We start from the raw sequence: 15,716 nt of genomic DNA on the forward strand, positions 1-15,716 counted from the left end.
TGATCAAATTCAAGTGATATAAAATAATATCTACATAATATCAAACAGGAGATAAGATAGACATTTCATAATAATATTTATAAATGAAATTCAATTGAACTCGGTTAAACTAGCTTGATGAACTTGTTAATATGTTTGAGTTGTTTGAACCTGACTTGAGCTTGAGTTTTGATAAGATAAACTCGTGACTAACTCTATTGAGATTGATTTGTTTGCACCCCTTGTGATGCAATTTGGGGACTGTTCGTGTGATTTTTAGTGATCAACGAACTATAGTCAATATCATAGATTTTGAACTTGCTGATCTGTGTAGTTTGCCGCAAGCTATTTTTGTTTTTAAATATATGTATATATGTGTGTGTGCATATTCTATACGATATACTTCCTTTTATGTCAAAGAACTAGTTGACCATGAATTCAGGCGAATTCCAAAAGCTCGCTCAAGCACTTTGTTAAAAAAACTGTTAGTTAAACATATGAAATTGTTAATTTCAGTAGTCATATTTTAGTCCTTCAACAAATGATATTGCAAAAATAAATATGTTATTTTGTGTAGAATCTTGAGCGCCTGTGTAGAAACTAAATGATAAATGAATCCAATTTTGATAGCAATCTCTAATGCCATTAGTAAAGTTACCTTTCCTACATGTCAATGGTTAAATTCGGTCACTCTTGGAGTTCAATACAGGTTGGAAGTCCTCTTTATTGCCCAGAACAATTTGTAGATGGTGAAATGCCACGTGGGTCTAATGCAGTAATCATGCTTATACAGATTTTGAATTCATGCTTCTTGTGTTTGTTCTTCTTTCTAGAAGGTAAATGGAGTGTCGATTATATATATATATATAGCAAATTACCCGGGTAGCCACTGAACTTTTCGAATAGTCAAGATTTGATCACCCAATTATTAATAGTATATTTTTACCTACTGAACTATTAAATGTGTAATTTTTTTTTTTATCATTTTGTCTAATTCCATTGCTAACTCTGCTAACTCTAAGGGTCTGCACGATTTACGAGACTTATTATTAATTTTTAGATCTAAAAAAAATTAATGGTGGAATCAAATGAAATGGTCCAAAATTTATACTTGTAATAGTTCAATGGGTAAAAACATACTATTAATATTTGAGTGGTCAAAACTCAAGTATTCAAAAAGTTTAGTGACTACCCAGATAATTTGCTCTATGTGTGTGTGTGTGTGATTCTTCTAGCTGAAATTGAGTTTAAAGAATATAGAATTGTATTATATTCCAGTCTCACTGCATTCAACCATTTGAAACTCAAATTCTTCAACTACATCAGGGCAACCCTTTATTACCAATTCCATCAATGAGGGGAGGATGAAATCACATTCCTCACCATGACTGCAACTAAAGCTTCAGAATTTCTTGTGGATATCATAAAAGGGAAAACTTTGAATGCTAGAAAATAGTAGGGTGTAAATAGTAATAAAATGATAGAATTTTTTTGGGATAATTTCACAAACCTCCCCTGAGGTTTTTAATGATTACAGAGAACTCCCCTCAGGTTTTAAAAATTACATATACCTCCCCTATTTTTACTTTTTAGTAACAATATAGGTCCAACAATATATATTTTCTCACAAAATTCCTAAATTGCCCTTTAAACTAAGAAAAATATAGTATACTCAATTATTTTCTTCAACACTTTGCACAAATCAATAAACCTAATTCCTAGCAAGCATAAGTTTTAAAACCAAATAGTCATCCAAAGGATCTCAAATTACTTGTACAGTATCAATACTTGCTACGTAAAAAAAAAACACACAGAAAAACCCCATTGACAATCAATTTTATACCCCAAAATTAAATATCAATGCTCAAATACCTTTTCAATATAATTTAATCTGACTTAGAACCGCTATTACAACCCTTCTATGGTTTTAAAAATATTAATATCTCAAAAAATAGAGAATAAATTCTACCTCCACAATAAAATCATAATAAAAAATTTATAATCCAATGAAAGAAATCGCTATGTAATTATTGACATTTTATAAAAAAATTTTTGACAACAAACAAAATATGATAAATTCAACATCTTTAGTTCTTCTTTCTATTTTAATCATCAATTTCATTATTTATTTCTTTGTCACTGTGAGTCTCTCCATTTCCTTCTAATTTGACACATAATCTACTCACTTTGTTGATTTTATAATTTCAATTTGCTAATATCCACAAAATTAAAGATAATAAAAAGAGGTTATATTAACTAAAAAAGTGAGAAGTGAAAAAGACAAGAGACAGGAAAATAGATTTTTTTTGGGTTTTGTAAATTTATCGCCTTAAATTTAAAAGTTTCTACCAAGTGGAGGGTATTATAGGTATTTTACTATACCAAGGGAGGTAAGTGTAATTTTCTAAACCTGAGGGAAGCCGAGTGAAATTGTCAGAAATCTCAAGGGAGGTTTCTGAAATTATCCCTTTTTTTTTTTTGAACGAATAGCCCATATATGTTAGATAGATTTTTTGAAATGGTAATCCTTATACATAATATTGTATGCTCACATTTCTTATTCCTTTATTACTTTTAGTCACCTTTTCACTTAAATTTGACATTTTTAAAAAATTAAAACTTAGACCCTTTAAGTTAATGAAAGTTAGAGGGGTGATGGGATGTGTCAGGGATAACTAGTAGAGACAAAGAATCTTAAAAAATATATAGGAAAAAAAAGAAAAACTTCTTGCAGGCTAAGAATAATTTTAAGTTGCCAAGAGATTTTCAATGCCTTACAGTTTCTGCATGTTGGTTTCCTTTTTAACGATTATCAGTAAGAGATATTTAAGAAGAATTTTTATTGGCACCTAAAATGTATACCAGGCATTTCACAAGCAGGGTTACCTATTAAAAATGAAGTCCAATCTGAAAAAACATAAGACAATACAATTCATATTGGATTAATCTTTTTGTTCATTTTCAGTGTAGAAATTTTTTTACATTGATAACTTCAGTGCATGACGCGTTTTTTTTTTCTTCAAATTTTTAAAAATTCCCCATTTACATGTTCAGCATGCACTCAAGTTTATTACTGTAAAAAGATTTCTACACTGATATTGTAAAGGAAGATATCCTTTATTATATTGTAAAAGAAAAAATCAAAACAAGCGAAACACACTTTATATAAACTCCAAACATATTCTTTTAACACCGGAGATTTTTGTCCATGTCCAATAGCCCAATCCATCAAGCACAGTTGTACTGACCAGACGAATCCTGCCATATTCAGTAAAAAAACAAACATGAATATTACAACTCCACGTTACATAAATAATGTTAAACATTGGAATTTCCAAATCAATTTTCACTAGAAATATATAGTTCAAGTTTACTTTTTGGCTTCTCCCATATGAAAAATTCAATTTTACACATATGTGGAGGTTGAAGGTTTCAGAATCTGCATCAAAAAGCCTGTAACGCATATGATTAAATATCAACAGTGCGAGTTATTTGCTAACAAATAGAAATAAGAAAGATCATACAATAGCAAATAGGGAGGGGTTAAATCCACACATCTTCTTTCCAAATTCACACTTCTAATGCATTGATGACTAATACTATCCGTACTAAAGTTTATATAAGGTGTGGAGTTAGAAAGATAGGATGTGAATTCGTCTTTCCTTTGGCAAAAATGGTAAGCAAAATCAGAAGTAAAAAAGAATCAAAAGCAGCAGTTTCCTATTATTCATATTTATGCAAACTAGCACAAATGTAAATCAAACTATAGTTCATTGGAAGTGTACAATAGAACGTGTATATGAGGTGAAAAACTGTTTAAGGCCTACCTAAACATTTGAACATATAAAAACCATATCAAATTGTGTACATCTGCATTCGATGTAATATTGCTCTATGCAGAATCAGATTCAATTATAGGGAGTAATATTATTCATTGATCGATTCATATAGATCAGAAGCACACATATTGCATATTGAAATTTAATCCTCCATTCTCCTCCCCTCCCAAAAAAAAAAAACAAAAAAACAAAAAAATCCCCTCCCAACAAAAACAAAAGAAAAAGGGAAAAGACACTAAAATCTATGTACCTTCAACTTTTCCATCTGTTCTCGACCAGCCTGCGGAACCCAAATATCTCTGATGTGGTAAAGAAGCTGAGCTCTCTATCCTGTAAAATATACTCAGAAACAAAAATCTGAAACGTAAACTCTCAACTCTTTGGGAGACTAAACCAATAGACAAGATTAAAGGGTCAGAAAGAATAAGGATATACATATATTTGTACCTTTAAATCCACAGGAATATATGTATTCTCTGTTACTTTCACTTTCTTAAGTAATGGTGCATCCCACTTTCCAGAACACAATTTCTTCAACTCCGGGCAACCCCATATTTCCAATTGAGTCAGTGAGGGAAATTTCAAGTCACAATCCTCGCGGTGGCTACCACTGAAGCTGCCAAGATTTTGGAGATTAACAAAACTTAATGAGCTCAGTTTGGGAAACACAAATTCTTTATTGGTTCTTTCCAACGCAATTTCTCTGTGATTTCCAACACCATCTTCTTGACTGATCTCTTCATCTTCCTCACCTATAACTCCATGCATTTCGTCGCAACAACCAATTACTAGTACCTCAAGGCTTACAAGCATGTTAGCCACACAAGGAGGATAAAACAAACATTGTAATAATCTGCAATGCCACACTTTCAGATTCCTTAAGTTCCGGAAAACTTGAACCCCTGTAGGGAAATTCCTCCAAATATGAGTTAATCCTGAGGATCTTAATGTCAGGGACTCTAGTTTGGGAAGAATTGCAAGTTCCTCATGGGATTGCCTAGGAACTTTCAGCCCCTCAAATTCAAAGAGTGATTTCATCCTGTCACATCCATGAGCTTCAAGTCTCTGCAGATTTTGTAATATTATCACTCCATCAGCTTTGGCAATCCATCGAACCTGACAGTCCTCCAACCGCAAAAATTTCAAGTTCTCCAGAGACTGACTTGGCATTTCACCTCCTATTATTAGTTGCACGTCACTCGTGTTCGGTCCAAACTCGAGTTCTTCCAAGCTAGCAAGTGAAACCTGGAAAATTTGGTAATTGTCACGTAAAGCTTATGTGGATTGCAAAATGCAACTAAAACATGCATGGGATATCAAATATGTTTGTGTATGTATGTACATTTGTAGTCACCATTGATATTCATTATATATACGTGTGTGTATATATGTATGTGCTGTCCGTGTGTGGTGTGTGGCAAAAAACCATCAAAATTTGTCCATTATCGCTGGCTGGGTCTAGATTTAGTTTTCCAGCGATTTATGTCATTAATCTAAGTTCATCTCAAAGCTTGAAATGTATGCACCACATGTATTTCAAAACTTCGGTTAAAGTTTTAATTAGTTGAATCATTGTAAATGGCTTGAAGGAAAGGTGAATCCATAGGATATTGATATTCATCATGATTCGGCTCTTACTAGCACTAAACGATTCTTCTACACAAAACATATTTTTAGCTAACTAGTTCAAGTGCTAGAATATGCCTAATGAAACAATTTTGAGTTGTTAAATTAACAGGTTCTGAGATAAAGTGCTTGCTTGACAGAAAAGAAGTATATAGAGTATATCATATAAGTACAGAGAGAGAGAGAGAACCTGGTGGAAAAAAGCATCAGCTGCATCATCTTTGGACCCAAAACCCATTAAGTTGGTGTGTTTGTGGACTAAAACTTTGAGTTGGGGTAGCTCAAGCACTTCCTTCTTCTTACTTTCTTCCCTCATAACAATATTCTCCAACTCCTTGCAGTTTTCAGTCGTTAAACTTTGGAGTTTGACTAGACATTTCAATACTGATTGTGAGAATAGAATTGTAATTTGATCACAATAAGTGACCTCAATAACACTGAGGTTGCAAAGCGATGGAGGTTCAATCGGCCCCATCCACAAGTACTTTATTGTATCTACAGTTTGGAGTTTCACCTCTTGAAGTTGACTGAAGCACCGAGGTGGAAGATTTCCACGACATATTTCTTGCAAACTGCATTCCACAATATTCATACAAACCAAATCTCCAAAAACATGTGGAGCAACTAGGTTGGTGGTGGAATCAACAAGGCATTGGCATACTCCAGACACTAGTTGAAGCCTTTTCAAATTGGCAAATCCATCTTTATCCAAGTCACTCACAAGATTCCTCAAGCTTGACACATCATAAAGGTCCAAAGTGAGATTCTCAGCTCTCTTGACAATGCTGGTAACTGCAGGATCCAATGCTTGTTTTAACTGTTCATCCTGAGACAAATGAAGTTCGAAAGTCCTCCCAAATTGAAAGTCCCTACTGAGATCTCTCCAGCCCATATTATAAGCAGCTCCTTCAATGAGGAATCTTGACAACCTCTGAGCGGGAAATCCATGCAATAATTGGAGTAGGAGGTTAAGGTCATATACATGAATTTGGAGGCATTCAAGGTTGGAGAGTGATATGATCTCTTTAATGCATTCTCTTTCTTCTTCTTTATCTCTCCCCAGGTGCAGATGATAATCAGGTGCCAAATACAATTCTTCTAGTTTCTTCAAGCTTGACAGGATACCACGAGGCAAAGGTTGGAGGCTACGTCTAACCCTCAAGTCCAACAACTTTAAGTTACTCATCTGAGCAATTTTCCTTGGAAACTGATCGTCTTCAAGTGCGGACTGAAAGAAGCTCAAAATTTCCAACTGCGTCATATACCCAATCATTGATGAAGTTCCAGTGCGCAATGTGCAACCATCCAGGCACAGTGTGCGAATGCTCGCTAAATTTTGGGCAGGCCATAATACTGTAAATTCAATGTATGCGTTGTTAATTTCCATGACCCTCAGAACTTCCATTCCCACGAAAGAATCTATTGATAGGTACAAAGTGTTTGATTGGAATACCAGACGCAACAGCTTAAGCCATGGACTCTTCTTGCCAAATGGAAGTAGTTGAACTGTGTAATCTTTCACTGTTAGAGAAATGGCCGTGTAAGGATGCCGTTCTTCAACTCTAGCATTCCTTACCAAAAATACATGCTCGCCTTTTGATGCAATTGACAAGCAAACATCTCGCACGACATTGTGCAATTTCACAGAGTCTTTTTGTTCGCCATCACTCACCAACAAATAGTACTTTTTGAGCTCATTAATAAGCATGTGTACTCTGTCTCTTGCATCTCCCAATGTCTCTCTATCCTGAAACAATTGTAACCCTTTCCCATACCTAACCAAACATTCAAGTGGAATACTATAATCTTCTGGAAACAAACTGCAAAGCAAAAGTAACGACTTAGCTTCAACACTTTCCAAATGATCATAGCTCCACTTAATGCTTGAAAACACCAAATCTTGAACTCCTTCTATGTCTCTCATTGTGTACTTCTTTAGCTGTCGAAGGGCAATATTCCAGGATTCTGGTGTTGTGTGGTTACTCTTGAATGCCTTGGCAACAACAATGATTGCAAGAGGTAAACCTTTGCATTCGTCTGCAACCTGGTTTGAAACATCACTCAAAGTGGAATCATCAGAAATTCCGACAACCTCTTTAAAAAGATGCCGAGCTTCTTCCTTCGGCAAGGCACCGACCTCAAAAATTTCAGCTCCCATTCTACTACAGACATGAGAAAGGCGAGATGTCAATAGAACTTTCAAGCCCTTGCGTTCACCTCTAACAGGTATTCCTAGACTCTTAAAATCAACTTCTTCCTGAACATCATCCAATATAACAAGAATTCTCTTTTCACCATTGCTTAATCTCGTATACATTCTTTCAGCTCTCACGCGATCAGTTTCCTCAGAAATTTTCAATCCTAACTGCTCGGCAAGTTGGTCTTGAACAGTTCTTGTGTTTGGAATTTGAGACAAATTTGCTTTGGCAACTTCATCAAACAACTTTTCAAACTTAACTTGGTCTGCGATTTGCTCTGCCAAAAAAGTCTTGCCCACACCAGGCATACCACAAATCGCGACTAGGCTTGTTTTATCTTGCTTTAGAGCTTCTATCACTTCCTTCTTCTTTAACATCTGACTAACTAGGCCTTCCTTGGAGGATTGGGTCTGTTCACTAAAAGGCATCTTCCCTAATGGAGATATGTACCCAACTTGATCAAACTTCCCCTCTCCTATAAGTTTCTGAGCAACATCTGTTTTTTTTGCAGCACGTCGGCCTAGCAAATAACATGACTTCAAATTTGGAAGCCTAACGATATTAAAGCAATTCACTTCAACACTCTCCATACCCTGAGAAATAGTATATGCCTCTTTCTTTAGATCATCTACATTTTTCATCCAATCAGTAACAGTTGGTTTAATTTTTTCAGCATTATTTTCTGCTGCATCTATCAATCGCTGAACTTCAGCTTGTTGCAGCCCAAGTCCGTTGATCTCATTGCTCAGAGTTTGAACGTTGCTCTTGTAGAAAATTAAATATTTGAATTGGCGCAAAATTGGGTTAACACACTTCTCTACAAATGGCCCCACAATGGAAAGAGCAACATCTTGGATGGCCATTACTACAATAGTTCATCTGCTCAAATGCCTATAACTATGTTATTTGGGAAAAAAGGGATCTAATAAAATGCATGAACAACAAGAAAAAACTTCATGGATATACAAATGAGGCAAGAAACAATGCATAAGATCGAAAAGAAAAAATGTCAGGCCGTTGACTAAGTTTAATGAAATGTGTTTGGGAAAAGCAAAACGTAAGGTATACTTGTACTATTTAAATTGTTCTGACCAACAAATATGTTTTGCATAATTTTGTTTTCAATTTATGTAGAGCTAGTTTAGAAAATAGGTGATGTAGAGTATGGTATTTTCACAGGTTTGACAAAAAATAAATCTTAATATGCTTAATAACTGATGAAATTTTGTGAAGATTGAATTCTTAGGGACAAAAATACCATTGTAGCAAATATGTTAGTCTTTGTTAAAAAAAAGTGTCTATATGAAAAGAAAACTGAAAAGGCTATTTTGATAAATTTATTAATGCTTATATATATAAATGGTTTTAGGAGGATTATTAAGCTCAAACTGCCAAATTCTTTTACTTATTTTCTCAGAGTGCTGAAACTGTAAATCACTTTAAAACATTTCGAGTCTTCTGAGTAAATGATTATTAATTTATGAGAATCTTAATGTTAATGAAATTATGATGAACATGAGGTAGCTCAAGAAATTTATAAGTCCTAAGAAGAAAATCCTGAAGCTGGCATAAAGCAAATGAGTTAAAAATCTCATTATAGGAAAAGTGCAAGTAAAATCACTGTAGCCCTAGAATTTGGAAATGCTTTAGGGCTATTAGACATGGAAATGAATTGAATTATCTGATAGAAGAAAAAAAAATAACAATGAATTCTTTTAGTCTAATCTACAAGTACACATTGTAGAAATGATGCTTGGTAAAAATGGTAAATATTATATTGGAAACTAACTACCAGTTGCTTTCTCGCGGTCGCAGCATATTGTAAAAACAATAGAAAAGCTCTGCATGAATTTTTTCATAACTTCTAGATCGCAAAACTACTCCTTAAAAAACTCTCGTTGCAATTTTTCATGATCTTAATTTCTTATAAACAGTTAAATTATGTTCATCATTGTATTGGTTGGTTTGCATTTATTTCAACGTTATTAAATAACTAGCAAGCTATAAAAATTTTGATGTATAAAGACATAAGATAAAAGGTCCAGTGATCAAGAGAGAATTTTTAAAATTCTACCAATTGTCAGATTTACAGTTGGAATCATGATTCCCTGGCAATTAGGTATGGAAACCGTGTGAAGAGAGGAGGGAGAATTATTTTTTTTAAAAAAAAAAGGGTTAATTACATTTACCTCCCTTGAGGTTTAGCCAAATTACTAGACAAACCTTGAGATTTTGCTAAATAACAGTCTCACCCCTTGACTTTACAAATGTTTATCCAAAAACCCACTGACGTCTAAAGCCATTAGAGATGCATTTGATGTTCGGAAAAATATATCGTGCAAGCCAAAGATGCCCTTACAAAGGCACGTGCGGTCACCTGCCTATTTTTGGTTTCGCAAATACCCTTTTGGCATCTTTTACGCACAAAAATGTGTCAAAATGCCTTTGGAGTTCAAGAATATCGATCATCTCTCTCAATCCCAGTGCTCAACCCAGGCAGTTAAAAAAGTGACAGATTGAACCCCATATTAAATCTACAGATTGAAAGTGGAATTTCTACAAACTTCCTTTCTTCAATCAACCCTCAAGTGTCTAGATCTTAGTTCACAATTTCATACCCAAAAAAATGAATGCCTAAATTACACAAAGCAAAAATCACTTCGTCTTATTCCCAATCAAATTTCCTTCCAAAATATTATAAACTTCAAAAGTATGTACCATCTGATTGCATGCAAAAGTCAAATGACCAAAACAAAAAGAAAATTATGAGGCATAGAACCTGAATAGTAGTGGAGGAAAAAAAAACCTTCAATGCAACAAGGACTAAAAATTTACCTGTAGAGTATTATTTGTTCGATGCACAAATCTGTAAGAGAAAAACCAAACACAAGAGCATACAAATTTAAAATAAAAAATTAGACATCACGAATAGAAGAAAATTTAAAGAAGCATAATAAAGCATGAATTTCTGGACATGTAAAGTAGATCTTACATTGGAGAGAAAGTAGAAGGGAAAAGTAAGATATAAGAACTATAAGACCAAATCAAGAAAATCAGCTTTGGTAGTCAGAAAGTCTACTATGATTGAGTAGACTTTCATTTGCAGGATACTAGGAACTAAGAAATTTAGTGGGCTTTTTGAAAAAAAAAATTGGTAGGCCTTAATATGCCTTAACTGCTACAAAAATTCTTTTTGTATCGTTAAAAAAAAAACTGATAAGCATTGTGTCCTTTTACATTCCCGAAACAAAAAATTTTCCATGTAAAGGGTCAAAAACACTAATTTAGAAAAATGCCTACATACCCAAGTGGTACATTGTGCCCCAAAAGACTCGAATGCAGTTGCAAAGTCAGGATTATGGGGAGAGTTAACATTACTAACTCGGCATAAATGTTGGTTTGAAATGTTTAGGAAAAGAATCTCTAAAATATACCTTTTATTAGTTTTCTTGTTCTACACATGAATATCACATAAATGTAGAATGAAGTACTTAATTTTGAAAGTTGACTGATCAATAATGAAAATTAAAATAAAATATTTAATTGAAAGGCATGTTCAATTTAGCTAGTAAGAGATTTTTTTAAGACAATAACAAAATTTCAACAATGCAATACTAAAACAATTAATAAGAAATAAGTTCAAAAATATTGAAAGATGAATAAAAGTTCAAAATTTTCATAAGGCAAAAGCTACGTGAAGGAATAGAAGTCTGTCAAAATTTTATGGGGAGAGGGAGGGGGCTGCAAAGGATAGATTTTAATAAAAATTACTAAAATTTCCTAGGAGCTAAAAAGAAAATTTCAAACTTAGGGGGCGGTTACCCCCTACCCCCTCCGCCCCTGCTCAAATGACTCTCAAATGATTAAAAAGCCTTCAAAACAAGGAATTGAAACCTAGCGAATGGTAACCTAATGACCACTTTATATATATATATATATAGGAATCAATTTGGAGTGAATTGAAACTTGGAAAGAAAAAAAATTGCTTCTCTACCAAATTAATTTTCTATCGAACTCTACTAGCAGAAAATTATCTTTTTCCTATACTCATATCCTTACTTTCCCAATGATCTTCTCATGGCTCATTTAAAAAAAAAGTGTGTATGTACTTAATGGTTATTATTGTAGTACGGATTATTACCATGGATGTTTACATATTTTATCATGATCGGCATGAGTTGATTGAAGTAGAAGAACATTCATTTGATCGAATCTACCTCTTTTTAATGAAGTTTAACATAATTTAAAAAACCCTTCAGGTTTTTTAAAATTTCACCTATCACCCATCTAATTTTGAGAATTGCACTGACATTCCTTTGGGGTTTTTGATAACAAATCTACCCCTATTAGAAAAAGTGACTAAAAAAGTTGAAAGTAAATTATGGTAACAATTATTATTCCGAAATTATACTTGGAGTTGGAGCCCACAGGAATATATGTCGACTAATTTATTTTAAAAAATGAAATAAAAAAGGAAGAGAAAGTGGAAACTGATCCCACACTTTTAGTAGATTAAGTCTCAACTGTTAAAGGCCAATATATGACCGTTGCTAGTCCAATATTCAGTTTAGGAACGAGATAAAAAGACTGGTGATGGACCACGAAGGGGTAGCTGTGGTCATAAAGCAAGAATAAGAATTCCAAAAGCCAAAACAATCCTTACTTTTTTTCTTTAAAGTGCAACTTCTTCCAATGGAGATCGTTTTAGTACAACAAATAAAAAAAAAGGGTAGAGATATCTTGCAAAATCACTTCTATTTGAAGAACTTGTTTCTCTAAGTGTATTAAAATAATTCGGGCCTTCTGATTATGACACTTTGTCACATTAGATTGAGAAGGGAGGTCAATGTAATTTTCAGAATTAGAGGGGTATTAGATGAAAATGTTAGAAATCTTAATGGAGATCAATGAAATTATTTCTTGTTAAAAACCTTTTCATTTTAATGTCAATGGGTAAGTAATGATGAAAACACATACGTAAGTAAGGGTGTATATGTGAGCATGCCCGTATGTACACAAAAACTTAAAAAAAAGTTCTTGGTTCTACATTGAAAGACCGGATATAATACAATTGTGCATGTACTCAAACCTAAACAAATCCATTAGTTTAAAAGAAATGGTGAAAATGTGGGATTTAATGACTTCAACAGACAAATCAATTAGTTTCTACTCATCAATTGATCAAAAGCATCCAAAAAAATTGAATCATTTTTATCGACCTAATAGATTTAGAAGCGTGTAAAACAATGTTGTGATGGCTTGATAGATGAACCAAAGGAGAGATTGAAAGATATAAACACAGACCTCTTTTTGTTTGGTTGATCGAAAACTTTCACACAGAGAATTGCTGAGAGATATAAGTGCAGTAGTGAGTAGGTAAAATGATGGACAACGAATTTGTAGGTGAGATGGTTAAGAAACTACAGTGAACATCTGGGCAATTTATAGGGGACGGATATGGTACCTTGCTTGTAGCTGGAAAAGGGAATCCCATTTTTGGTAAGTAGTTACTGCACTATATTTTATGTTCCTTGAATTGGTACCCACCACTTTTATTCTTTTCCCTATCACTTTTACTGTTGCAAGGGAAATGAAGTTCCACAACGAATATTATGGAGACAAGTCAAGAATCAATGCCTCAAAAAGTAATATTCAAAACACTGTGGTGAAGCAAAGAATGCTTCTGGCAATTTCGTTAGCCCCACAATCGCTAGATCTCATTCTAAAAGATGAATGTTGAATATGCAAAAGGCAAACTTGGAGTTAACAGGTGAAAGACAGGATCTTACTTGGTATATTCACTGTTCAACATATCCACGTCTAATATGTAAAACATACACCAGTAGAACTAAAGTTCAGGATTTGGATGGACAAAAATATTTATAAGGATGTACACTTAAGGGGCACTCTTATATTTTTTAAATTTTGAGGAGCTAAATCTAATGCTTAAAAGGAAATAAGTGAAATCTTTTAGTATTTTATGGGGATATAGAAGGACTTTTAAAATCTTGGGAGGGCAAAACCTAATTTCGACAAAGATATATGTGATGTATTAACAATTTTTTGAGAATATAAAAGAATTTTTGAAACCTTGGGGAAGGTATGGTTGTGTCATGTCTGGTTCCGCTTACTTGTTGTATTTGCTATAATATCTAGTGTACATTAGACTACATTATTGTACTAAATATATGTAAACTATTTTAGTCGTGTATATTGTATTCCAACATTTTTACAGATAAATATGATATGATTGTCCATCAAATAATATAATAAAAATAATAATTGTACCAAATTGAATTAAAACATAATTGTACCCATGCCAAATCCCGTTTGTCCAACCCTCAAGTCAAAATGTTGTTTATGTTTAAGTAAAGTTTAGATTTACATGGGCATGCCATGAATCTATCTTACAAAAGCCCAATTCAAACCAATCTGATATTTTATGTGTTTGAATCAAAATTTTTAAACCTATACCATATTCATCCTCAAATTTTTAAAGCTTAGTTGCATTAAACGTTAGTGATATAGTAGCTACGCCTTATAATGTTTTATTACCTTACAAAATTTTTTGTTAAGTAGTTGAGAAACTACAATGAGAATTAAGGCAAATTTATAGGGCACAGAAGATGCTTTCTAGTATAACTGAGAATAGAAATTCCCGCATAACACTCTTATCCTATTGCCTTCAGAATGTTAATCATCACTTCTATCTTTTTCTTATCACTCTTACTTTTCTACGGGAAATGATGTTCTATAACAGGATCGGGATAGGTATGGTTAGCCTCAGATGCGATTCGTATTATTGTGACTCTTTTCATGATTTAGTGTAAACTCACAAAACTTTGTTGGATCGATATTGATTACAGTAAAATTATGTGAGTGCGTGTCAAATTATGCAATAAAATAAAGTTAATTGAGTGCACACTAAATCATAAAAAGAGTACGATAACTGCACCTAAAACCAACCGTGCGTGCCCCAAATGCTTCCATAACCCTGAATCCACTAGACTAGTTGAATAATTTTTTAAATTGAAACCATGGATTCAAAATAGTTAATCCAAAATTATTAATAACTTAATGAGCCTTATATTATACATCAACCTAAGGGGCCGTTACATACCAACACATTACTCCTTTCCCCACAGATGTGGGACTCCTGGTTGGGGCCCGGGGTACTACAAATGTAATAAATTTAATGGTACAAGTCAAGAATCCGAAGCTTCGAAAAGAATAATCTCAAAACAATCTCGTGGAGCAAAGAATGCTTCCAGCCAATTTCGTTAGCCCCACAATTGCTAGATCTCATCCGACAAAAGAATATTGAAGTTGCCATTAGGCCAAAAAAAAAAAATCATCTAGTGGTGCCAAGTATTCTTCTGCCCAATTTGTTAGCCCCACGATTGCTAGATCTCATTCCATAAAAGAAAATAAAGATGCAAAACAAAAATTTGAAGTTAACATGCGAAATTATTGAATATATTTGTTCAAATACAACCATACCCCAGTCAAATAGTTGTGTATATTTTAATATAGGTTTAATGGTGTAGTGTGTACTATTAGAAGGAAGTGCTCGGATATATAGAACCAAACCAAGGAAGAAAAGAAGAGAATTAAGAAATTGAAGAAAAGTTGAGAAATCAGGTTTCTACTAGTGGCTGAGCTAGGATCTTTATTTAAGGAATGCAATAGTTTTAGGTTAAACTTATAACATATGATTTGTGAACTTTTGGTGCAATTAGTGTTTATTATAAGTTTAGTAGACATGAATCAATTTATTGAACATTACAAAAATAAAATAAAAAAAGTTTTTTGGCTTCTTATTTATTATGAATTATAGCTATTAAGTTATCTAGCTAATAGTATAAAATTGTGGAATCATTAGTATTACACATATGGGCAGATAATGTGCATAAAATCAAACTGTCAAATGAATATTTGATTCACTTCTAATTCGTATAGTTGGACATATAAGTGAAATTCAATTTTAAGTAAATAAAATTTTATTCATGCTTTATTTCAAACTTCCATCTTAGAAATGGTAAGGGAAATTGTGAAAAATTTCAATACTTTTGTG

General features: G+C 33.3%; 1 protein-coding gene across 1 annotated transcript; it reads right to left on the reverse strand.

Annotated features, from left to right (window-relative positions):
• Positions 1 to 3,020: 3,020 nt before the first annotated feature.
• LOC113692202 (disease resistance protein At4g27190) lies at positions 3,021 to 8,555 on the reverse strand. The gene is made up of 4 exons (XM_027210569.2): positions 5,635 to 8,555; positions 4,266 to 5,063; positions 4,069 to 4,148; positions 3,021 to 3,237 (listed from the first exon to the last, which is right to left on the reverse strand). The coding sequence occupies exons 1-3, from the start codon at positions 8,503 to 8,505 to the stop codon at positions 4,071 to 4,073; spliced, it is 3,747 nt and encodes a 1,248-aa protein (XP_027066370.1). The 5' UTR covers positions 8,506 to 8,555; the 3' UTR covers positions 3,021 to 3,237; positions 4,069 to 4,070.
• Between the last annotated feature and the right edge of the window lie 7,161 nt (positions 8,556 to 15,716).

This window comes from Coffea arabica, chromosome 6c, assembly GCF_036785885.1.
Source record: "Coffea arabica cultivar ET-39 chromosome 6c, Coffea Arabica ET-39 HiFi, whole genome shotgun sequence".
NCBI classification, from domain to species: domain Eukaryota; kingdom Viridiplantae; phylum Streptophyta; class Magnoliopsida; order Gentianales; family Rubiaceae; genus Coffea; species Coffea arabica.

Excerpts from the sequence above, each read along its gene's own strand:
- LOC113692202 (XM_027210569.2), bottom strand. The coding sequence starts at position 8,505 with ATGGCCATCCAAGATGTTGCTCTTTCCATTGTGGGGCCATTTGTAGAG. Across the intron at positions 5,064-5,634 it reads CTGATGCTTTTTTCCACCAG|GTTTCACTTGCTAGCTTGGA; the intron begins GTTCTCTCTCTC and ends CAAATTTTCCAG. Across the intron at positions 4,149-4,265 it reads ATATTCCTGTGGATTTAAAG|GATAGAGAGCTCAGCTTCTT; the intron begins GTACAAATATAT and ends TATATTTTACAG.